At 40.1% G+C, this 24,899-nt stretch overlaps 3 protein-coding genes across 8 annotated transcripts in view; 1 reads left to right on the top strand and 2 right to left on the bottom strand.

Annotated features, from left to right (window-relative positions):
- The window catches only part of WWC2 (WW and C2 domain containing 2), a 100,942-nt gene extending 90,212 nt beyond the window's left edge, over nucleotides 1-10,730 (top strand). For 5 of the 6 annotated variants that reach the window (XM_040556375.1, XM_040556372.1, XM_040556373.1 and 2 more), the window contains 3 exons: nucleotides 363-605; nucleotides 6,665-6,792; nucleotides 8,084-10,730. In XM_040556375.1, the coding sequence (XP_040412309.1) occupies nucleotides 363-605; nucleotides 6,665-6,792; nucleotides 8,084-8,150 (438 nt within the window). In that variant the 3' untranslated portion in view covers nucleotides 8,151-10,730. Of the gene's footprint in view, nucleotides 1-362; nucleotides 606-6,653; nucleotides 6,793-8,083 lie in introns of all 6 variants that reach the window. The other variant, XR_005819693.1, reaches the window with a different exon arrangement.
- An 836-nt stretch (nucleotides 10,731-11,566) lies between these two features.
- Nucleotides 11,567-12,223, bottom strand: LOC121069285 (claudin-22-like). The gene has a single exon (XM_040555334.1). The coding sequence runs from the start codon at nucleotides 12,221-12,223 to the stop codon at nucleotides 11,567-11,569; it is 657 nt and encodes a 218-aa protein (XP_040411268.1).
- Nucleotides 12,224-13,447: 1,224 nt separating this feature from the next.
- Nucleotides 13,448-14,197, bottom strand: LOC121069864 (putative claudin-24). Its single transcript, XM_040556379.1, has one exon. The coding sequence runs from the start codon at nucleotides 14,099-14,101 to the stop codon at nucleotides 13,448-13,450; it is 654 nt and encodes a 217-aa protein (XP_040412313.1). The 5' UTR covers nucleotides 14,102-14,197.
- Nucleotides 14,198-24,899: the final 10,702 nt, after the last annotated feature.

Genomic DNA, 24,899 nt, shown 5'->3' with positions numbered 1-24,899 from the left:
AATATATATGATAAATATAATATAATAAATAATATAATAAATTATATAGTTGAAATCTGGAAGTCTGTGTAGTTTTGGACTACTGGTATTGTGCTGTCCTGAGGATCAGACCAGGGTTTTTCGGGTTTAACCTGTCAATATATCATTCTACAAGTAGTTGGTGAAACTTTTGCACTTATTTTTACTTACTGACCAAAGAATAATTGCAGAATAGATGGATGTTTGGATGTGGATCTTATCATAGCAACTTTCTGCTAAGGGAAAACAGAAAACAGTTGAGCTTTTCTGAATGTATTCTGTCAAATTCTGCACTAGCCTTTCTGGATATTAATTTTTATTTTTCTCTTTCCCAAATGATTCAGCCTGTTTGCCAACCGATCATGCGAAGAGCTATGCAAGAGTGCCCTATCCGCACTTCCCTTGACTTGGAGCTGGACCTCCAGGCGTCACGCACACGACAGAATCGACTGAATGATGAGCTTCAGGCCTTGCGGGATCTTAAACAGAAGCTCGAGGAAATGAAAGGTAGAGGAGAGACAGACCTTCCCCTGTGTGTGCTCGAGGACGAACGATTTCAGAAACTCCTGAAACAAGCTGAAAAACAGGTATGAGCAGCATACAGATTTTGTGTGATTGAACAGAGATATGCCCTTACCTTTTCTACAAATGCGTTTACAGATTTTTACAGAAGCTCAGAGTTGACTATTTATGCTATGTAATTCAGATGTGTAAACACTATTTCCTCTATTAGTCAATACTACAGCATTTACACCTAGAATTTGAAGTAGCATTTTTGTAGCGCCCCTACCTAAATGCTGTAGTAATTCAGAGTAGAAACTCTATTATTTGAGGTAATAGGTGTGGTTGGTGTAGTAAAATAGCAGAGGTGTCTACTTGAAAGTTCATTTAATGTTTGCATCCCAGCCATATGTCTACAGAGTTTCGTACGCTTTTTGTCCTCCAGCATTAGCTGATTTGCAGCCTTCACAGAACTGGTAGCCAAAAGATCATTTTAACAGGTAGAGAGAGGCAATGGCCATTACTTACAGTAGTGGGGGTGTACGGGAAGGGTGGTACTTCCACTGTGGCTTAGTTCCTTAGGCAGGACGTACTTGTTCTAATTTTGGCAGATTAAAGCCAAATTCTGCTCTCCATGGGATTGTCTCTAAAAGAATACAAATATATATTCAGTCTCTAATCTAACAAACTAAGATGGGATGCCCTCATGTGGGTAAAGACAAGAAGAAGGGTAGAAGGGATGAGAGGCAGCAGTGACAAGCTGGACCATGGGAAATTCTGACTCAATACATGAAAGAAGTTGGATGTTAAGTGTTTTTTGTTTTGTTTTAGGGGAGCGTTTGGTTGTGTTTTTTGAACTGTGAGGGCGATCATCTTCTTCTGGAGAGTGACTTTTGACACAGGCAGATATTGATAGGACAAGGGATAATGGCTTTAAACTAAAAGAGGGGAGATTTAGATTAGATACAAGGAAGAAATTCTCAGAGGGTGGTGAGGCGCTGGAAGAAGTTGCCCAGAGAAGCTGTGGATGCCCCATCCCTGGAGGTGCTCAAGGCCAGGCTGGATGGGGCTTTGGGCAACCTGGGCTGGTGGGAGGTGTCCCTGCACATGGCAGGGGGTTGGAACTTGGATGGTCTTTAAGGTCCCTTCCAACCCAAGCCATTCTATGATCATGCATTGAAATAAGGGCACAGAGAGGTTGTAAACAAAGAAAGAAAGAAACAAACAACAACAACAAAAAAAACAACCTCTACTCTTTCCCCTATTGGAGATATTGAAAACTTAACTGGACAATACCCTGAGCATGCAGCTCTCACTTGCTCTGCTCTGAAGAGGCACTTGGAGTAGGTGCCCCCTGGAGCCCCCTTCCTCTCTATGTCAGTCTGTAAACATCAGTTCTCAATGAGGGGGGAGGTTGGTGGTGACATTCAGGAGGGATTAGTGTTCTTTAGCTGTTCATAGTTGATAGATGAGTGTTTTTGATGACACCAAGTTATTCAAAGTAGTAAAAATGGAAGCCAATTTTAACAAGCTGCAGAGGACCTCTTAATATGTAAGTAACAGTTTTAAAAAAAAGTTGATGTCAGTAAATAGCCTTGTGTAGGGCAGGGAAGGGATAATCCTAATATTTACACATACAAAGATGGGCTCTGAATTAGCTGAATTAGGAATGAGATATTGCAGATACAAGAAACAAAAACATCACAGTGCTCTGATGTCAAAAAACAAATAAGACATTGGGAATTAGAAAGCTGGAACAAAACAAGTCATCATTCTTTAATGATATAAATACATGTTCTACCTGCAACTTAAACATTGTTCAGTATGGTTCCCCATCTCAAAGTAGATAATAAGACTACGGAGGGTGAACAAGTACGGTCAAAGGAAGGAAACAGATTCTGTGTTAGGAATTGCCAAGTACCTACAACTAAAGCAACAACTGTAAAATCACGAGTGATGTGGAGGCAAGCACTTATATATTCATCATCTTTTATAATATGAGAAATAGGGAAATGAAGGGGTAGCAAGTTAAACAAACATAGTTAAATAAGCATGTTTGTTTAAAAGCTGTAACAATACTTTTGACCGAACATTGTGAATAGCGCAAGTTTAAGTAGACTCAAAAAGCAGTTTGATAAGTTCATGGAAGAAAAATCCAGCAGAGGTCATTAACCAGAGTGATATCACCTACTTCAAGAAGGCCTTGACCATCAGCTTAGAAAACAAAGCTTTTTCCCAGTATGTTCTCCCAAGTCTGTTCTTGACCAGTGCTGTCCTCTCTGTCTCTTTCCTTGGCTTCTGCTGTTGGCCATACTTAGCTAAGTTTTAAAATGGCTATAAAAACTAGCACAGTTCAGGCTCAGTGTTGAAAAGTATTTTGAAAGACCCTTGATTAAAATGGAGTAAGACATCACAACGGTTAAATATCACGTTGTATCCATGTTTTATTATTATTATTTGAATTCATTGGATGTATTTGATCTTTGAAAAATTTAACCCATAAGAATAGTGGTTTATATAAAAGAAATTTATCTACATTTGTTTAGAAGTTTATAGGTTGTATCTAATGCTCAATGCAGGATAATCATTTTAAATTGTTTGTTTAATTTAAAACAAAACCCACAAGCTTATTCCCATTAGAATAGAGCACTGTTTAATATTACAAATCCTTGGGATTTGTGCATTCTTATTTCAGCCAGCTCTTCCAAGGAGATAGGTGCCTGATATCTTATATTTCTGGAGTCAGTTATCAGCCCAGTGACACACGCTGCGATGAGGAATAAGGGCAGTAATAAACATTCTTAAAATACATGCAGGCTGCAGCACAGCATTTAAGTCCCTCTTTCCAAGCTAAAAGTGAGATCAATGATCACAGCCACTCCACCTCTTTGAACAGTGCTTACCAAGTTTCTAGAAATATTTCTGCCCTTAGTATCATTGAAGCCTTCCCCTGCGGAACAAAACAACCCTGAGAATGCTGTACTCTGCTGTCAGTGTTTCCTCTTGGGTTAGCAGAACACAGCAGTCCACAGAACATCATCATACATTATTTTTGAGATCCTGCAGGCATTATAATGGCACAGACTAATGCGGCAGCTAGAAGTGCCAGAACAACTGAGAGTCTCAAGAGGAAGAAGAAACTGCAGATGTAGGGGATATTGAAAATCAGTGGCTGCTTGCTAGCATGCAGTTACTCTGCTTGAAGCCCAATGCCCAGACTCCATTCCTTCCCTGCCCACCACACATTCCTAAGTATAGCAAGAATGTAAAGCCCACTAATAACTGGGGATCAAAAACAGTAGGTAATTCTGTGCAGCACAAACATTGTTTCTTGTTTAGGTCACATTTCTGTGAGAAATCATCCAGGATTTCAAAGTTTGTCTTAAATCCTCATACAAGTAAGTTTTCAGATACCTAGCGTCCTTTGAAGTACCTCCTCTTCGCATGTGTCCAAAAAAGATTCCTGTGTATAGCCACAAATATCTTTTTTTTTTTCCAATACACGTTCTATGTAAAAGTAACCTTTAATTGTGTCATTAATAACACAAGCATGTCCTTGTTTCCAGTGTTTTGGTGTTTAGCACAGTTAACAGTTTTTCTTTAGGCTCACTTTCATTCTTCTATACAAAAAAATGAACGTGACAGGAGTTAACATTTCAGCTTTAATTTTGCTTGTCTTTCCTTATTCTTTGTTATCTCATCCTTAAGTTAAGCACAGATACTGAGATTCCTCTCTGGCTGAGGTCAGATTTTTGGCGCTTAAGGAATGCACAGCCAAAGTATTAGTGTGCCTTTGTGTTTTAGATGGATGGAGGATTGACTGACTATAAATCAGTCAAGAAACATGATATTAATACAGTCCCGGTCTTGTACATACCTTCTCACGTGCATGTTCTCATACTAGACTGAAATCAAAGTCTACCTGAGAGCATCCTGAAACTGTCAAGTTCTGAGTCCCAATCCATGTTCGAGGTAGCTGTGGCAAATGGGAGAGATTACTTCCCTCAGTTGTCTGCTCCTTCCTTCTGCTGGAGATCGCTGCTCTGCACTAGCAGGGAATGTCTCTTCGCTTCCTGCAGCCTGACACGCTAGTTCAAAATGAATTTGACACCTGTCTGACAGAGATCACAAGTCTGTAGACCTTTGGTCTCTCACTATGTGTTGTTGGCTCAGAGTAATATCATGCATATAAAAAATTAAAGGTTTTTTCTGATAAAAATATAAGGAGTGCAATATCAGCAAGGTGAATGGCCAGCAGTAAGAAAAAAGTCATTGTATTTATGCTGTTAGCCTGAAATGCAGTAGTCCCAAAAATCTTGCATATAACTACGGAAAAGATAAAATTAGTAAGTTTTGAAAAATTGTATGTTTAGTGCATTGATGATAAATATTAGCTGGGGGATCTGATAAAAACATATGGCCAGTGACATACATAAAATTAATTAATACACTACCAGCTGTAGATTGCAAACTTACGTTCACTAACTAATAGGGGAAACAATGTTTACAGGTTAATTTCACTTTAAAATCTTTGCTCTTTTGGAGTTGGGAACTGAAGTTAACAGCAGCACAAGCTTACTGGTGGGTAGGTATTTACTGAACTGCATTCATATCAAGAAAGGGCCTTGAAACCAGGCCAGATACCTTGGTACCAGGCTGGTGTTCTTGCCTTGGCTTTGATACTGCTTCAATGCAAATGAAAGAATGAGTCTTTATCCACATGTAAAATCTGTGTTTTTTAAGCGACTTACGTGTACCTTTCCACTAGGTCTATGATTTCACTACCATTAGGACTGAGAGAACATTGACGGGTATCACCAGCTCTAGGGACAAGCAAGTCAGGGAGGGCTGCTGAGATGGAAATCAGTGTCCATGGAGCAAAGACACCCCTTGGGAGTTCTCATCTTTCGCCTGTTGTTTATTCCAAAGCTTCTGTTCCCTTGAGCTTTTATTTGCGGTCTCTAGTAAGGGATTCATAGAATAAGGAAGGGGCTACCTTACAGAAAATGCTAAGCACATCTGTTTTTTACAAAATGCCTTTGTCTTGTATCTACCCTTCTACCAGTTTGTTTTTAATCCCTTAGTAACATCATAAAACAAGGACTTACGGTAGATTTCACTAGAAAATTTGGATGTAGTAAACTGAATATGTTTGTTAATGATAAGTGACTGTATTTCCCACTCATACTTGCTTGTGTGGTACGGGGAACTTGATTCCAATGCATTTAGCATCAGCTTAACCTCATTTTGGTTTATGCCCTCCGTGCCTATAAAGCATTTTAATAGTAGAAGATGGTGATGTGAAAAATACATTGCAGAAGAAAACAATTCTTTTACAGCTTTGTTTTTCCCACTAACCAGTTCAGTATATAGTAAGCATTTTTCAAAAACAGGTATATTCTTACATAAAATTACAGAACACCTCTAAGCTGAAGTGGATACTAAAGCTAGACTTTCAGTTGAGTGGAAGCAATTTGAAAGGATATGTCTTTAGTCTCACATTTCTTTCAGACTAGTGCATCCTAGCATTTTTAACAAAAAAATACAGCGTTATTGCAAGTATTAGAATTGACATGCATTTGAGTAATGGTAAATATGGTTTGTATATAAATAGAAATATAGTGTTGTGTCATGAATAAAAGTGTAAGAATTCATGAATATTAACTTTGCAAAGAAGGTTGGCAGAACTTGAATGTGTATTTTGAGAGCTTTTTTTTTTTTAATAGTTTCATCATTTAGTCATTTCAGATTAGGTATAGACAATTTTCCTAACAGCTGACAGTAGGAAATAAAAATATTTTACCCAGAAAGAGGATTACTGTTTCTCAGTTCTAAAAAGACATTTGGATAGACCGCATTTGTTTGTACAAATTTAAGAATTGTTTAACTGTCTAGGTATTGCCCTAAGAAATATCAAACTTTACAGCACTTAGTAACTACCTGTGATGGCACGTGTTTTTTTGTTTTTATTATATTTTTAGAAAATGCTCTGTTACCTTACTGAGTGCTCATTGCTTAGACTTCGTAACGTCTTCTGTCTTGCTGGCCCTTTGTGTAGAGATATTGGTTGACAGAAGAATTTGTCATTTCTGTGAAATAAGCAGTTGCTCATTATTAGCAAAATATAGTTATAGTTATTTTACAGGCTGAACAGTCAAAAGAAGAGCAGAAACAAGGTTTAAGTGCTGAGAAACTGATGAGGAAAGCTTCTAAGGATGTATGCCGGTTACGGGAGCAAAGCCAGAAAGTGCCACTGCAGGTGCAGTCATTCAGGTATGGCCTTTTATGCTTTTTCAAATTTTTTTTAGTGTAGTTAAGTATCTTTTTTTTTTTTTTTCCAAATATAACTAAACATGACCTGCAATAAAAGTCCACACACCTTTGAATTGCAAGATACATCATCCCTTTCTAACGCAGCTAGAAGTTGGAGTTTCAGAGGACTGGGTAACTTGCTCACACGACAGAAGCTGAGCTGTGGTGGTGGTAAGAAAGCGGGGTGAGAGAAGCAGAAAGGGTTCCTCAGCAAAGAAGCGTTACAGTTGGGCTATTTAACTTCAGTTTGAAATTCAGAGCATCTTCAAAGAGTTTTCATTTTCTCAGCAACTCTTTTTGAAAAGAAGGGGGGGGGGCAGTGATGGTAATTTAACAGTCATCACAGAAATGCTGCTGCATAAGTTTACAGAAACACGTGATAGTGCTTGAGACACTATCATTCCTCTGCAAGAAGGGTATAGTAAGCCTCCCTTCTCCTTTATCTCCTAATCACAACACAATTAGCCCAGGAATCCCATTTATGTAGTTGATTTTGCTCTGGGCTACTATTTTTGACCAGAACTCAAGCTTACCAGTGAAAAAGATGGTTTAGTCTCTTGGACAAATAGTTACTTCCTAAGGCTGAATTGTAGTCATCCTGCTAGTTGGACTTGGTACGATGATGTGGCCTCACACTAATCACACAGAGGCATTTTGAAACTCTCAAGAAGAGTGTCTCTTCTGAGCTTTGATTTTTAAGCCCCCAATATTTATCATCTGCTTTCTAGCCTTCTGGCAGACAAGCACGTATAAACTTGTTATGCTTCAGTAATCTCTCAGTTTGTGAGAGACAGAAATGGTAACAGCACAGGGGAAACAACTGGAGACTGGGATGACAATTCTGCTGCTTGCCCAGACCTAGTTCTTAAGTTTTTTCCCTTTTCCAAAGTCAGAATCAAATGTTTTGCCTTTTCTTTGCTGCCCCCCCCGCCACCCCAGATATCATCATAGGAAATGTAGTGACTGTATCAATATTTTAGTCTTGTCATTGCAGTTATTACTGAAACATTGACTTTTTCTTGTTCAATATTGGAGCTGCTTTTTACATAAATCTGCCTAAGAAAGGAATTACAAGAAGATATTCTGGTAAATGCAATTGTAAATAAATTCACTGTGTGTTTTCCTCACTGTGTATTTTTCCAAGCCTGTATTTTAAAGAGCTATGCTGTGACATTAGCAACTCTACAGTAGATGACATTAGAGTTATGCCATAAATGGTGAAATAACAACTTGGTTTTGTTTCTAATTTCAGGGAGAAGATAGCATATTTCACAAGAGCAAAGATCAGTATACCAGCCCTTCCAGCTGATGACGTATAATTATGCATTTTCATTGAAGTGTTTTCCCACTTGCTCATCTCTTTTTTCGATGAACTTTTTAGTTCTAGTGACCTGCTTTAAAGATCTTCTATTTTACATTCACTATTGATATGTTTATTTGTAAAATACAGTGAATTGAATTGTTGTATGCCTGAAAAAGAAAAAAAAAAAAACAACCACCAGAAAACCAAAGTAGATTAATTTTGGTATACTGATGCTGATTTTGTACAGTTTGTATGTATTGCATGTGTGTTTTTATTTTGTAAAGATGGAACAAAGGAACAAAGGCAGTACTAAGCATGTATCCTGTTGAACTGCACTGTGTTGAGAAATATTACGTTCAACAGAAGACTGTTTATCTTTTCACTATTTTCATGTGAGCAGACTGTGAAGATGGCTGTTTTGCCATGCAATATTTTTGTATAAGAGTGTGACTTTCATAGTTTGAAGTTAACTACAACTGTAAACTCCTTTCCAAAACATCAAGGCTGCCTCACAACAGCTGCTAATTAGATTCATCACTCACATTGGAATTTTGTTTCTGAAAACAAATTTATTCTGTTTTTGTTTTTAATACTTTATAGGAAGAAACAGAGTCCAGAGTTTAGTTTTGTGAATGTACAGTACTTTAACCTGCACTAAAAGGTTTCTTGCATCTGCGGGAGAGTGAGGAAAGACAAAGCAGACAAGTAACCCTAAAAACTTATTATGAGACTACCAAAAGGGCAGCTGCTTTCTGAACTGGAAGCTGAATCAAATTTGTAACACCAGCATTGAAATCAGAGTAGTTACAGCCACTGTACACTTAGTGGGGGTTTCCTCTATACGAATCTTTTGTCCTAAAGGCTCTTATTGCTGACTAGGAGAATATAACAATGTTCACTAGGCTTAGAAATACAAAGAGATTTTTATTAAAGTATTTGTACCAATAGAAAAATCTGTCAGACAGTAACTCAGTCTGTTGGTAACGTAAACCCTCTCTGATCTGAAAAGATCCTAACTAGAAGGCTTTGCATATTTCAGTACAAAACATTGTTAAAAATACACAATTGACCCTGTATGCAGTTGAGCGTGCACAGGTTTAATAAGTAGATATGAACAACACATTTCAAACTTGTTTTATATGAAGAAGCCTCCTAGGAAGAAACATCAACTTGTATTCATTCTGTTAGAAGTCCAGAACATCGGATGTTTACACAGCCCTGTCTGGGTAAAAGCAGTTGGGGTTTTACCTTGTTTGGACTGTACAAGTAGGCAGACCTCATAGACAGAATTTAGTTCATTTTCTACTTAGTATGTTGCACTCAGATGTATTTAATGCAGTGGCTGAAGTTTTCTTCCCCAAGCAACAAGCCGCATATGCATGGTCTTTATCTTTCAAAAAGGCTGTAATTGGTGAGAAAATGGAAGTGCCTATAACCACAATATGGTAGCAGCTGTCTGAAGTTCAAAGTGACAATTCTGTCATGAGAGGTCTGTATAAGCCTCACCCAAGGGTTTTCTTATGCACAAACGCATCAGTTCACTTCAATGTATAGCAAAACATGCTATTTTGGGCATTATGACTGGTTGAACATCCTTTATGAATGCCCCATTTGTTTTTTGTTTCTTGGGTTTGAGATAACATTCATATTTGAAAGGTCAATTTTAAAAAACAAGTCTGGAATTATTTAATGTAGAGGTGAAATGAAGGTTGGCAGTTTCAACTTCTCAATTTGATTATATAAGATGTTTGTAGAATAATGTTTAGAGGTATACTTTATGATTTTTCTTTTATTTATTTACAGTCTTATTTATGTTCTGTTTAATATAGTTCAGTTCTGGCCATAAAAAATAAGGTGGTTGTTGTGAAAAGTATTTAGAGCTGTCTAAATTCTTGCCAGCTTAGCTGTTTTTTCTCACATGTTGAATAATTTTCAAAAAGTATTATCTGATTTGTAAGCATGGGGTAAGGCCAAAATGTAAGTATTGCTGGCTTTCGCTTGCAAAACTCATTTTTAAATGAGACACTTAAAACATATTTGTGCTCCTCCCTTTCCACATTGGTAAGGCTGAACATATTTATGGGCAGCTTTTAACAGTTATGTTTTGTTTTTAACTAATTCAAATTATGCACACTCAAAACACTCAATAGAATAAGCTAAAATAATACATACCAATAACCCCCCATCAGTTTAAAATTATAAATATTACTCCAAGTAGAATTTACTCTGCACAGCAGGGTATAACAAGTGTAATTAGTTCTGTTTCCAGGTACCAATATCATGCAGTTGCATATATCAAAATCTAGATATTACTGGTACAAGAATATTTAGCCAAATGAGCAAAGGTTAGCAGAAATTTTAATAGAACAAATCATCTTTTTAAAACTATTGCTATGTTTATACTGTATTAAATATCAAATGCTCAGGACTGAACTAAATATTTAATCAGGTTATATTCTGAATGTGTTTCTGTTCTAATTTTGTCTGTAAGAGTATGCAAATACATCACATAGATTAACTTGTCTCTGCACTTTCCATGTGTTTCAGTGATTGGAAAATACTTTTTTTTTTTTTTTAAACAAAGCTCTTTTCCAGACCAGTGTTTTATTTCTTTTATTGCTGTTCTATGTCTTCATATGCTCTTTGCAGAAACAGATGGCTGCTACAGGTTTGTCAATGTAAAATCATTGCAATTTATAGAAAGTTCACATCAATCACTGACAAGTCTTAGGATAAGTTATAAAGAAAATTATTCATACACTTAAGTTAGTTCTTTACATTCATTAAATAAGAACTTCAGTAGCGATGAGCACAGTCAACTCTCCACCAGGCAGCATCTTACCATTATTCAAAACTGCTGGCTTACCAGAGATCGTGTGTGTGTGTGTGCTGGAATATATTTGATCACGTATGTGCACACACACACACAGTCTGGATGGAGAATCTTGTATTTCATGACATTGAGAACATTTAGTTTACACTGGTATAAATGAATACAAATCCATGGAATTTCATTTAAGGTTATACCTTGTATTAGATTTCTGTATTGCGTGTTGAACTAGCACTACAAACTGTTTCAGGACTTGAGTATTTTTTGTAAGAAAGACATTCTTTAAAGCAGCCCCACTACGTCAGTACAGCTTCTGCCATGTGAAATATGGTCAAGTCTCCATGCATACCTAGAGATCCAAGATTTTATACTCATTTATCATTTAAAAACACACACACACAAACACTGCAATTGATCAGATTTTGGAGAAAAAACAACGGTGACTTGGATCTGCAGAGCTCATCCATTAGTGTAATTAAAGGAGCTACACAGTAAGAAACAACCCCTGCACTCAGTCTTGTAAACAATAACCTGTCCGTTCAGCAGCCTTTCCTTACTGTAATGCAGGAGTAAGAAATCTGAAAACCCAGCATCTACCCTTTTCAATGTCTTCTGTTGCCAGTTTCCACATACTGATGGGTGTCTTGCATATCTGCCATTGTATACTGTTCTGGTAAGTGATGCTCAGATGACAAGAAGACTGTGGAGAGGAGTAGGGAGCCTCCTAGAATTACGAAAAATCCCCCAAACCAGCCACTGAACAGTGCATCCCCTATTTCCCATCTGGGTACAATCTCCGGGATCTCTTCATCCCAAAATTCCTGGATTATATTATGAGCAACCCAAGAAACAGGGACTAGGACCAGAACGCCAGATATCCACATGAGTATTCCTCCAAGAAGTAACAGCTGTTTCTTTAGCTTCTGCTCTGTGTCCTCCATCATTAGGCAGTCCAAACCAAGACTAGAGATCACAAGGCTCAGAAAGCCTAGTCCATTTGATGAAGATACTAAAATCCTGGAAATCCTGAATTCTAGAGGCAAAGCTAGGAAAGAATCAAAGTCTTTACACTGTGTTCCTCCTACATCTTGGACTATACATGTTTGCCAGAGTCCCATAGTCCAAAGCTCCAGTTCGTTTAAGTCTAAGTTGAGATTTTTCCAGTCTGGTAAATAGTTACAGGTACCGGTTAAAATCCATCCTAGCGTAGACAACAGCAATCCAACTAACTGTAGCCTGTGTCTGTGGACCAAGTTCATTTTTAGCAGTCGTAGAAGTACCGAACTGCTTGCTTTTTCAGACAATATATACTGAACGTTGGCAAAAGTTAAAACAATGCTTTGTAAAGCATGAAATACTCCTCCCCCTCCAGCCTTATGCTATGTGCAGTGTTTGGGGGATTGGGAAGTAGTGTGGTAAACCAGTAATTGAAGGGTGTGACCACAGCCAGGCTCATCTTTCATTAGTTTGCATTTGTAAGTTATTTAATTTTTTTAATTATATACTTTGCTGTGCATCGATCTGCTAGAGCATTACAGCAGTTCTGCTAACTTTGGCATTTCATAGTTTGTTTTTAATTTAAACTAAGAACCACAAATACAAGGTATTTTAATACCACATTGGTATGTTCCTACTTAAGTGAGGCTGTCTGCTTTGAGGCTGGTTAAGTACCATTTGCTTAAAGTTAATGGCTACACGTTGAGAGCAACATGTTGCTATAGGTGAATAGATACCAAGAAGCCTTTGACAGAGCACATAAAACCTCAGCGCACTATCTTCTGACACAGGTAGGTATTTTGAAAGCTGTGTATCAGCTTCTTTTTGGTGCATCAGGTATGCAGATCTTAGAATAACTTGTATGGGCAATTTTGTGTGCTAGATTGGGTAAACAACTTCTTGGGTATGAAGCACCCACACCGTAACACCCCATCCACAAAAAGACATCCCCAACTCGGTAGCATGTCAGAAATCTACAGTTTTCTTAGCACAGCGATTTGCTAGTACACTGAAAAACAATTTGAGGCAATGAATTTACATAGACTGTTTAGGATGAGAAAAAAACACTCGAGCTCATGTGTCACTGCATTAGGCAAGTGGAAAATTGCGACAGGGAATCAAGCTTTGCGGCTCAGTTAACTGGGTTCGTATGAAAAGGAAGCGTACGTATTTTGGTTAAAAGCCAAGACGTAATAGAACATGCATATTCATCTTGAGGATTTTACAGTGCAGTTGAGAAAATAAAGGCACCTTTTCTACACAGTCTATGAAAAACTTTAGCATTCTCCTGTAAAACAACATTTTAAATAGTTCTACAGGTGAGAAAATACACCACTTTCAAATACCAGTTATGAAGAAAACATAAAAGTTTAGGAGTCAGCTAAGTAACAAAGAGTCCTTTGAATTACTACGGAACAAGCTTCTGACTTGCACTGGAGTTTGGAAAAGATAGGGCAGTCTTTCTGTACTACTTGAAACCCCTGGTTTTAAGGCCTGGTTTCAGTTTCCAAGTGTTGACACTGATCTTGCTGTTCTGCTACTGCGTAATGGCCTGGAGATGGATGGACTTCAGTTGAACAGATTGTGCAATTGAGTAGGAATCCTCCTAATATAAGGCAAAATCCAGCAAGCCAGCCAACAAATAACGCTTCCCCCAAATCCCACCTGGGAACAATATCTGGTATATTCTCATCCCAAAATTCCTGGACTGTGGAGTGGGCAACCCAAGAAACTGGGACAATAGCTGTAATCCCCGATATCCAGAAGAGCATTCCTCCAAACTGCAACAGCCGTTTCTTCTGATCCTGTTGTCGTTCACCAATTTTCAAGCAGTCCAACCCAAATCCCGAGAGCAAGAGGCCCAAAAGCCCCAATCCATTGGAGAAAAACATCAAAATCCTAGAAATCCTGAGTTCTGGAGGCAAAGCTAAGAAAGAATCAAAGTCCTTACATTGCATTCCCCCTTCTTCCTGGACAACACAAGCTTGCCAGAGTCCCATGGTCCAGATCTCCAGTTCATTCAGTTCCAAGTTAAGATTTTTCCACTGGGGTAAGTAGGTAGTGAGGCAGGACAGGACCCATCCCAACAGAGATAACAACATGCCACCTAATTGCATCACTGGCCGATAGGCCAAGGCCATTGTAAGAGCGCAGTCCTTGAGGCTCGAGGAGGAAGGTCTCCCCAGCCGCTCTGTAACAACTGCTACCTTGAGCCGTGGTGGACGCTATGATGATTTTAGTTCTCTGCTGCCCCGAATATAAGCCTTTGCTGTTAACCCCTTGTGAGCTCTCAAGCACTGTTTTGTTCTTCACGAATATAATGTTTCACATAAAGGACGAAGGACTTCGCTAAACCATGAGTTAGGCTTTCTGATAAGGATTTGATCTGTTACCTTCCAATTTGCTTGGTAAAATTATATCCCAATGCTTGATGATTACAAGCCTGAGGATGAACAAAGAAGGCTCTATGACCCCTCACCCTAAAACACAACGGAAATCTTTGTGCTTCAATACGGATTAATTAGATTTTAAGTGGTGATAAAAAGTCAGCTCTGTGTGCAACAGGACTTCATTGTAATGGCTAAATTTGAGATTTCAGGGATGTAAATCAGGGCCTTGTAAAGAAAGGTAGACTGTTTGCCTATAATCTTTATTCTTAGACTTCCTCAACATACATAACGGCTTATCTTCCCCTGCCCTGTTTTATGTCCCCAGCACTGTAAAAGATGCTTTGTAAAAGATCCTTACGTTTCACATTTTCTACATTCACTTCTTTTAAAATGGGCTTTGTTTTGACCGACTCTTAAGGGGAAAAGGAGACGGGTATGGTCAAAGTACCGTAGAGAATGAAATCCTAGACATCCCGCCACCATAATGAACTCAGGCAGCTCATCAGACAGGGTAAGCTGTACCCGCCCCAGGACCTCAGCAACACCACGGTAGCAGCTTACACTAGCCCAGTGTCTCCTTTCCTACAGCCCATGTCGCAGATGGCAGAGAGCATCCGCTAGTGTCTAACAGCTTTTGGCACTCCGAGCCCCGAGGGATGTCTAGTACCTTTCTGATCAAAGCAAAATGCCACTATGACATTACCCCGTTAGGAACCCCTGCTTTTTCCTGCTGTCACGTTAGCTGTATTGGTGCTTGTCTGCTGGGTCAGCAGGGAGAACACTTGTCCGTTATTGCCCCCCACAGGCAACAGCAGAGCCTGTATGGGAGAAAGCTGAGCAGAGCAAACATGCACGCATGTACAACCCTGAGGTTCTCTCCAGCCTTCCTTGGCTTCATTTGCTGGATGTGATACAGTACCAAGTCTGACAAATCCGTGTATTTTCATTTGCAGTTGTTCAAAATGGGTTATTGGGTGATGGAAGAGCATGGCACTGCTTCTGAAGGTCTCCAAAACTTTCTAACCCTCGTGTTTTTACTGCCACAAGTTGTGAAGAGCCAACACAAAGAAAGATGATCTGTTTCCCCTATGCTTGTGTGCCAACTCAGGCAAACAACTTACACCTGGTCAAAAAATTACCACGTACAAGAGCAGGATATCACCAAGGATATTACAGACAACACTGGGAACAAATTGATGCAAGCAAGGCTCTAACTTTGGCCACCCACTAGGCATAAGAAATAAAAATTCATTCAGACTCCAGATTGCACTTTCAGATTTGGCAGTGTTGTTTCTCTCCCCTTTCTGTTTTCAGAGCAAGGAAACTAGTTCTGGAAATCATCCTGACGTTCAATGAGAAACTCCATAATGTCATTTGAATAATTTTTCAGATAAACAGCTACGCTTCAGGAGTGCTTCTGCTCATTCAGGGGCTACATGCTTATTTGACTTTTAAATCATGGTCACTGCCAGACTATTACCAGCAGCCAGTTGCACTTCCCTCGTCTATGAACCTTTAACATTTCCTTCCCTGCTGCTAATTCCAACAGTCGATGCAGTGTGAAAGCACAAGATCAGGCACGTGAAGGCCATTCATTCTGCTAACGCCGACCATAGCAGCAGCAGTATGCCAGCCTTCAAATTATAGCAGTCAGAAGCAGTAAGAGCTGCCAATTCCGTTCTGCAGCTTACTGTTAACCGCACAGTAACTCGGGGCAAGCAAAAGCTTCCTTATACTATCCCATGCGAGATTATAAAAGGATCTCTGTTTTTCCAGTGGAAGAAAAAACAGCTAAGATATGCCTTGTTGCCAGGCTAGTAACAAGGTCTGAAATGCCTTCACTTGGAACTTACCAATCTTACGAAAATCTCAGCAAGCCCACGAAGACACAAAAGGGCTTCTAGCTGAAACTAGATTAGGTGAATTCTCAGGTTGGTAACTGTCTTAGTCCTATCTCCCTTGTGATTCTTCCACACTTTTCCTCCCCACTATTACTTCTTTCTTTCTCTTGCATCTAAAAATGTCTCATTCTTGGAAAAAGTTTATTTTGCTCAACTTGTGCCTACACAGAAGGAGCTAGTGCTGACCCTAGGGGTTAGAATCGGGCAATACACAGCAGCCACAAGACACGCACCACGTGGGGCTGTGCCCAGCAATGACATAAACCAGATGCTGACAGCCGCGTGGCCCAAAGCACCGGGGGCTGCACCAGCCCTTTCATCTCAAGGGGTTTTGGTGGAGATGGCCACTGCCCCCCGAGCCAGCCAGGCAGGGTCGCCGCCCCTGGGGGATCCCCGCAGCTGAGGCCATGGGGCCGCACACTGGTGAGCTGCTCCAGGACAAGCCGCTTCTGCTTCCCTTGCCAGCCCCTGCAGCAAGGACGGTGTTTGTCTAATGCAAGGCTGCCAAGAAGGAACGTGGTGTAGCTATCAGTGAACAGCATGCTTTGAGGTACAAAGGGAGAGGATGCATTTAGAGGGGCTTCTGATCGCTTGGTCTTGGAGCACCTTTTTCTGTAGGCTTTAAATAAAGCCCAATGCATGCAGCGTTCAGGGGTACCATCCTACAACATCTTAAGCAGCTGAAATAATCTCAGTTTGAAGAACTGAGGCAGCAGGCTCGCCATAGCATCACACCCTCCCAAAGCCCGGCACTCGCCACAGACACCCACATCCGTACATTTCACACGTGCTGCGGTTGCCATTTGACTGTTTCAGCAGCCAGTTCTGTGAGACATGAAGCTTTTGTAGCTCCCATTACAGTTGATGCCCATGAACATAAAGCACAGGGCACAACTGGGTTCCTATAATTTCTGTAATGCTGTTTTAAGTGCTGGAAATCACATCATTCATTCATTCTCATCACCTCCAAGCATCATTTGCAAAGTAGACTAGACTAGATTTTGGCTAGATTAAAGCAGAATGAGGATGATCAGCATGTATATCATTTTGTGCAGGTGAGCGCATTACACTTTTTTCTCACCACAAACCATTTCAGGCTGAAGACGAGAATTCTGAATCATATTGCAAATAGGTATTTCCTTTAAAAGCTTTAGCACTACCTTAACTCTTCTGGGAACCTCATGGCCAGAGAGTACACTTGTACACTAGGTACACTGATACTTTACCCCCTGCAAAGAGTATTGGGGAATTGTTGTCTGTACACAGCTCTGCAGCCCACACAGTTAACTAAAGTTTTCTGTTCAGCATAAGCAGAAAGAAATATCAGGTGCGGCACTTTGGGAGCAGATCAGAAATTGAATCCCACAAAAGCAGTCAGTGCACTGTAAAAGACTGACTGACTCTCTCCTACATTTTCAGTTCTTACGTAAGACATAAGCATGTTCACATTGAGGGTTTGTTTATTCTTCTCCAGCAGTCCAAAAGTGTGCTCATCTATGAAGTGAAAGCGTCTCCAGTAGCATTCCCCAGACACTGCCATAATTTTTGCTAATTCTGAAGACTGAACTGAAAATAGGGAACTGAGTTCCCTAAATATTTTCCATGGCTCATTTAAATATCTAGTATTTTCATGAATCATTTATGGGTGTCTCTTATCTTTGGATTTCCATCTTATAAATACATATGCAAAAGATGGAAATAAGAGCCAGTGTGTAGATTTTTTTCTATAGCTAAATCTTATATAAGCCAGCAAAAGACAGCTACTGTCAGAAGCTGGCATGGTAGTGCCTTCAGCATCTTGTTACAAGTGAGTTAGTTCATTCAGCTTGGCAGTCTTTTGCCTCCCACCTTACAGCTTGAACTGCAAGTTTTGGGAGTTAGCATTTTCTTACCCAGCTAAGATCGCATTTTGTGATGCTGGAGCATCTTTTAGTTTTGGTGCCCTTCAGGGAAGCAAACAAACATCAAGCAAAGAACACAACCCGTGCTGCCAGCCAGATTGACTTACTCCAGTCCGCATTTAAGTGAACTTTGACATTAGGGCCAAAAATAATTATTTGTATTGGCGGATCTTAAAATTTCAGGGGGCTTCGCAGAGCACCACAGTAGAAAAAGAGAGACTGACTTCTCCCTGAAAAATTAACTATGTGCTTTCAAACACTGACAGTCATCAACTTTGCAAGAGTGATAGCAGGTATATTATAGCCTTCTAATGAAGTGAAGCAGACTGATCTGAATTTTATTTATTACTGAAGTTGTTACTATTCTTCTTTTAATTTCCTCCTCGTCTCCCCCACTGAAATTAACACTACCAAGTTAGATACACCCTCAGCCAGATAATCCAGCGTATGAACAGCATTAGTTGCTACATACACATCTGATCCACAACAGTAATACTTCATTTTGAACACTCAGAAGCTGTCAGAAAAGCACTGAAGAGGGGCAGCAGGGAGGGGGTTATGCCAGTGATGCAGATAATGAGCATTTCCATTTTAGAAGGGGAAGAGAGGCTATACTTTGAAATACAGAGTTGGCTCATGGTGTCGTTACACTTCGATAAAATATCTAACTTAATATTTAGAGGTGATGACTTGAGACTACAGTACTTCTTTCTGTATTACATCTAAAGAGAGCTTCCCTCAGTGAGTGCTTGGATGCTGCTAGAGCAAAGAAGCCATGACACACACAGCCAAGTGTTTTGTGAAGTTACAGCAGAAGGGGACAGGTCAATAGAGGCAAAGCAAATCATCACGAAGGCCACATCACCTCTTCTGATCCACCCTCCCCGCTGCTGGCAGAGAACGCACCCCAGCAATTGGCGTGCAGCCGCTGCAGACAGTTTTACGGCACTGCTGCACCAGGGCTGGCGCACAGAGCGCGAGGCAGAGCTGGGGCAAGGGCAGCAGCAGCAGGTGAGCGCTCAGCACACACACAGCCCCTTAGCATCTCCAGGAGAGGCAGCAAGGGGCTGTGGAGCCTTCAGACATGGAGAAAAGGCAAAGCCATGGCTGGCCCTTCTGAAAAGGGCCTCCCTCCTCAAATAGGCGTATTCCCAGCTTTTCAGTATTGCAAGGGCTGCCCAACCCTGCATATCTTCCCTCTTCAAATGCCAGATGTAATTAATTAAGCAATTTTAACAAGAGTGTATTACAGATGCAAAAGAAATGCACTTGTAGAAGTGAAAAGCCTTGCTAACAGTTTCACTTTTGCAAGATTAATCAAAATATTGAAATTAGATGTCCTGTAGGATTAACGGCAGTTGGACAAGATCTAGAAGGGAAAGGAACTAAAAGGGTTAAGCACAGCGAGGTAAAACTGCCTCTCTCTGCTTTAGGAACTTGCTCAAAAGATTGAAATGAGAGAGGGTGGATTTGCCATCATTATACTGGAAGAATAAAGAATGCTTTAAGGCTCAGTAGTACTTCAACCTTTGCAGGAACTTTGCCATCACCATCCCAATCCAGACTTCAAAGTGAGGGCTGACTGGGTAAGGAAATTAGCCTTATCCTTCAGGGAACTAGTTCTGATACACTGTTAATACAGGAGATTACTATAAGTATGAAAACTCAGGTCACTTGCAGTGATTGGAATGTGATTTCCTTGAATGATGGAGGTCTAAGAAATTAATTTCTGAGCTGTGAAATGTATAGGCTTATCATTATCTCTCTTATTACGAGACTCTGGTTTAAGTGTTACACACGTATTTTTACAGCGCTCTTCATTTGACACCCGCAAACAATTTTTATAATAAGCTTTCTCTCTTTCCTTAAGACTTGTTTCATATTTTCAGTAAACTTATGAGAAATTTGTAGCACTTAGTTGAACCTGCACTTGGAATTGTTACTGCATGACAACAGGGTTTTCAAAGATAATATAGACTTGTTAACCATAAATTAGAAGATTGCACATATCTTTTAACATTGAGCTAGCCAGGGTGTGAAATGAGACATGAGAGTGTCTGACAAGTGAAGGAGGTGAGGGACACCTGTGGCGTTTTGTTCATCTGCCATAATTGGGATTTGGGGGGAAGAGACAGAAGAAGCTAAACAAATTCTGTAGTAGTTTGAAATATGAATTTTTTTTCCGTTAGATTCTACTGGCTAAACAGTTTAAGTGTTGTACCTCTCAAAGTGCTGGGAGCTACGAGATGCAGAAAGGGAAGGTCTTTCCTAGCAAATAACTGTTCTCTCTAATGCTGCAGAGCTTTTTGATACAAAAAGTAGTTTTTCTTCCCCCACAAATGGAATCTTAGCAAGTTTATACTTGAAAGAGTTTGTGACATCACATCATTAACAAACTAAACCACTAATATTTATCAGTATTATTTAAAACTTATTCATACACCTCTTACTATCATCTTTTGTAACATTCGTTCCCACACCTTCCCTCTGCTTCCTCTCACCTTCCATCCATTACACACAAAAAGCCCAAAGCCCTCTGTCTATTCATTCAGCTTCCTTCAGGAGGACAGTGAGAAAAGGGTCAAATAGAGACTTCTACAGGGCCAAACGGGCTCCCTGAGGAAGAAATGGGTGCAGGGAGAGAAGAAACAAGAGCAGTTTCCTCCCTTCACTTTCCCCTGGCCCTCTCACTGACTGCTGCCACTCAGCAGCATCCTCTGATGTCAAATACTGCCTGCAGAGGTGAGAAGGATGATGCGGAGAATCCACTAACACATCCAACGCACCATGTACTGCAAAATACTGTATAGCTGAGAGGTGAGACTGCAGGAGTCCTGGTTAAATCTGCATCAGTAGATTGAGATAATGCCTGGCTCCGTTCAGTAGCAACCCAGAGAGAGGCAACTGCTGAAGACTTCTATCTTGCCTCAGCAACAGTTACGTGATAATTATTTTCCTTTTACCTAACTGATGATTGCTACATGTTGGAAATAATCCTGCAAAAGTGCTAAGCATCTTTTGCAGAGTATCATACTTTCTAAACACTACTTGCACAGAGGCAAGGGCTACCTCTGTACTACAGATTCAAACGCTTAAACAGAGAATGCTATACCACAAATGAAAGACAGTGAAGGGGCTTAGGTTCTGACTGCAAGAAAATGATTGTGGAAATTATCACAATTCATATTTCCCAACATAAAGACAAGCTGTGTTCACTTGAGCAGACATCTGCTTTGAATTCTTATTCGTTGGTCACACAGAAGAATATACTTTTTCTTTTACATAGTACACAGCAAGTGATACTGATAAAGTGACCAATCTGCAATGTACTCAAATCTTTGCGTTATTTCGTACAAAAAATAGCAGCTACATGAGTTAAAGAAACATAAATAAAGTGCAGATGTACACATCACTAAGCTTAGTATTAGTAAATGTAGCTCTGCAAATATATACAAGTGGATAGAAGGCTATAGGACAGCAGGCCAAGCCAAAGGTCTATCTAGCCCAGCAGCAGATAACAGGGAAGGAAGAGAAGACAAGAATGTGATAAGGATAGATTGATACTGTCCTCCTCCTACAGTGTAAAGATCTCCTGAACTTGGACTTCAAGCCTTCATCTTTATGTTTAATAACCTTTGATGGACCTTCCCCCAGTGAATTTGCCTGAAAAGTACATATTTACTGCATCCAGAGCATCTTACAACAGTAACTTCCACAGTTTAGTTTTGCCTTGTATCATATTTTCCCCCTTTAATTGTAAACTCACTGCTAGATCGTTTTATTTACTAGCACCTCATTCTTATGAATGCTTGTTCACTATGCTTCCTAACGTAACTCACTACCTCAAAACAATTCATTTGTTTTCATACTTCATACTTCTTTAATATGCTTACACAGAGGTCTTCTCCATGCTGAGGAGTCCTACCTTATTAAATAGTCACCTCAAAATAGATGAAAGAGTGGCGATCTCTTGTGGCGAACTCACCTGCCTACTGTCACGAGCTCAATAAAGCACACACACTGCCAGCTACCACACTGCAAGAGAATTCGTCTGGGAAAGTAAACCCCTCTTCTTTCACACCACTATTATTATAATTGTCAGAGTTATTTTTCTGTTGACCATACACTTTAGGACAGAAACCAATTTCTTGTTGAAATGTCTCCTGAAGATGGAAATATTGTGAACAGCACTGTGTTGGCATATTTGTGAGTTGGTAACACCATTTTGCCATTTTGAGAAAACAACTCCTCTAGCCCAAGAAATAAAAATGGAAAAGAATTAATCCTCTCAACAGTATTCTGCTTAAAAACTAGTATCTTTCATCATAAGATATGATCTAAAAATGATGGGGTTTTTTTTGTTTTTGTTTTTAAATAGGAAGGGTACACTCTCAAGTGGATATACAAATGAATTTCCTGTAATATTCTGCCAGATGCACAGATGGCATGAGATTAGGAAAGAGCTCCTGGCACCAAATGCATGATGATTTTCATAAAGTGTAGGTTCAGTGGTTGGGAGTAATGCATCTGTATTCATGTGAAAACCCTTTATGCTACATCATATTATCATGCTTTCTGTTTACCTAATTATCACTTCTCTCCAGGACAATGATCACAGAATTTGCTGCTGTTGTGCTAGAGAGAAAAATGGGGCATTACATCCCTCAAGGAGTGCAAGTTCTGTACCTGACCCACGTCTGCAAGAACCACAGCTCACATGAACACCGCTGACAGCAGGGTGTAGAAACGTGCTTAACCTGGGGAGTCTCCCCACAAAGGTGGGATAAAGTTACGTATAGTTTTCATATAAGTTGAAAGAATCATTACAAGTCATTTTTGCCCATCTTCTTCTTACAAAACAAAGTAAAGCAAACTAACAGACACTTATTTAGATTTTCTTTAAAAGCCTCCAATGACAGAAAAAAACACTCCAGCATTCTTAAGCAACCTATTCTATTGAAGCATGAGAATACAGATCAGATCTCTTAAGGCCATTGTTCTTGTTCTCCCCTTGTTCTCTTCTCTCAAGCAACGTTACAGAAGTTGGCATTGTCTGCCATCTTGCATACAACATTCCTGATGGCACAGTCCCTAAACAGTAGTGTTTTTTCTTGTTATTGACACCATCATAAAAATCTGATTCAATTTATGATTTACTTCAATTTTTAATTCTGGTATGAAGTATGTGTTCCTTGCAGTGCGCACACACTTGGTCTTCTACCAATGTCAAAGACAAGGACCTTTCCCAGCTCCCAGCACAGCCATGGAAGAAGATGGGGGCTGACAAGCATTTCCCTTCCTCTACTCCCTGCTAGGCATGATGGAGAGCATGCAGGTATCCCTCCATGAAACTCCAACGCAGAAACCCGTCTCCCACCTCCGCACACAGTTTGGTTTCAGAAATGTTTGATCGCTGAGCTCCCTGCTGGACTCTTATCACACCTCCACAAATGCAAGACAAAAGCAGCCTCTTTCATATTTCTGCTAGGAGTCAAAAAATGAAACTACCACCAAACTGTGAAAGGCTGGAAGCGAGGTGGCTTGAGAAAAGGAAAGGATATAGCTTGGGAGCATCTCGTTTGAAATCGGAAGCACAGTTCCTAAATACCAAGTCCATCTGGGGTGTAGTGCGTATCAGAAAAGAATGCAAGTCGGTTTACAGCTTTGGCACTTTCTCCCTCTTAATTATGGAACTCTTGGATTATTTTCCAGGGCACAGAAGACATTAGCACGCTCACATCATCTCACTGCTACTACACTGAACATTTACCTTTCTTGCCTTCAGAGCATGTTCCACAAAACCTACCAATTAAACTGGCTTCTCAGACTTGTGCAGGAAAGCCCAGCTCGGTCTCCAGACCTGGGGGAGCCCAAACTGCAAAGCCAGTGATCCTCATGGATCCGAGGAAGCCAGCTGTGACCAAAGTAGGAGTCCCATACACAGCAGCAGTGCTGTACTACCATGCTGAGCTCCCACCACAACAGCATCTTCCGACCCACTTGTGACTGTGGAGCTACATTATTTGTGTGAGGGCAGGAGAAGTGGGTCAGGGAAAAGTTTAGGAACTCTCCTGGCAAAAAGATAACAAAAACCCTGGCTCCTTTGTCTTTTATGCAATTTAGCTTTTTGTATCAGAGCACAGTAGGAGTGAAAATATGCTGTTGGAGCCTAGCGAGCAACCTAAACAGCCAATAACAGATGAAAAGACCTTGCAGCGTGATGGAAGGAAGACACTCAAGTTTCAGTAGAAGGATCTGCAGTGTCAAGTACTGCAGCACAGTCTGGGACTGCCACAATCCCCACTGCCAGCTGGAACAGGAATTAAGGGCAGAAATGAATGATTCTTGCAAATGAAACATGAGCTACAGATGTATAATTTGGGAGTTTCCAACAGCTCAGGGAAGAAGCAGTAGTTGATAGAAAGCTGAGAGCTGCACAAGAGATGCCTACTAACGTTTGAGCAGTAAAGACAAGAAAAATTTACAGTCAGCTGGGGAAACTGGGACAAGAAGCTTTCTTTGATAGTGTGCCTCACAGAAATGCTGCAAACTAAAGCAGATCTTTGAAATGCTATATATGTATATTCAGTATTAGATAATGATTACAGAATATTTGACCCTGCACTGCCATGAGCACCTCATATATGTATAAAAAACTAATTTAATAAAGACATTGCTAGGGCCCTGAAGGCAAAAGGGAAAATAATTCAGATCATAAAGCAAAGAAACTCCATTGTTAGGACTTGT

The sequence above is a fragment of the Cygnus olor genome, chromosome 4 (genome assembly GCF_009769625.2).
Source record: "Cygnus olor isolate bCygOlo1 chromosome 4, bCygOlo1.pri.v2, whole genome shotgun sequence".
Taxonomy (NCBI): Eukaryota; Metazoa; Chordata; class Aves; order Anseriformes; family Anatidae; genus Cygnus; species Cygnus olor.
Note: the sequence above shows the minus strand (reverse complement) of the source record. Positions and strands in the feature narration are given on the sequence as shown.

What these genes read in the sequence shown, in the direction of transcription:
- LOC121069864 (XM_040556379.1), bottom strand. Translation starts at nt 14,101, where the DNA reads ATGGCCTTGGCCTATCGGCCAGTGATGCAATTAGGTGGCATGTTGTTA.
- LOC121069285 (XM_040555334.1), bottom strand. Translation starts at nt 12,223, where the DNA reads ATGAACTTGGTCCACAGACACAGGCTACAGTTAGTTGGATTGCTGTTG.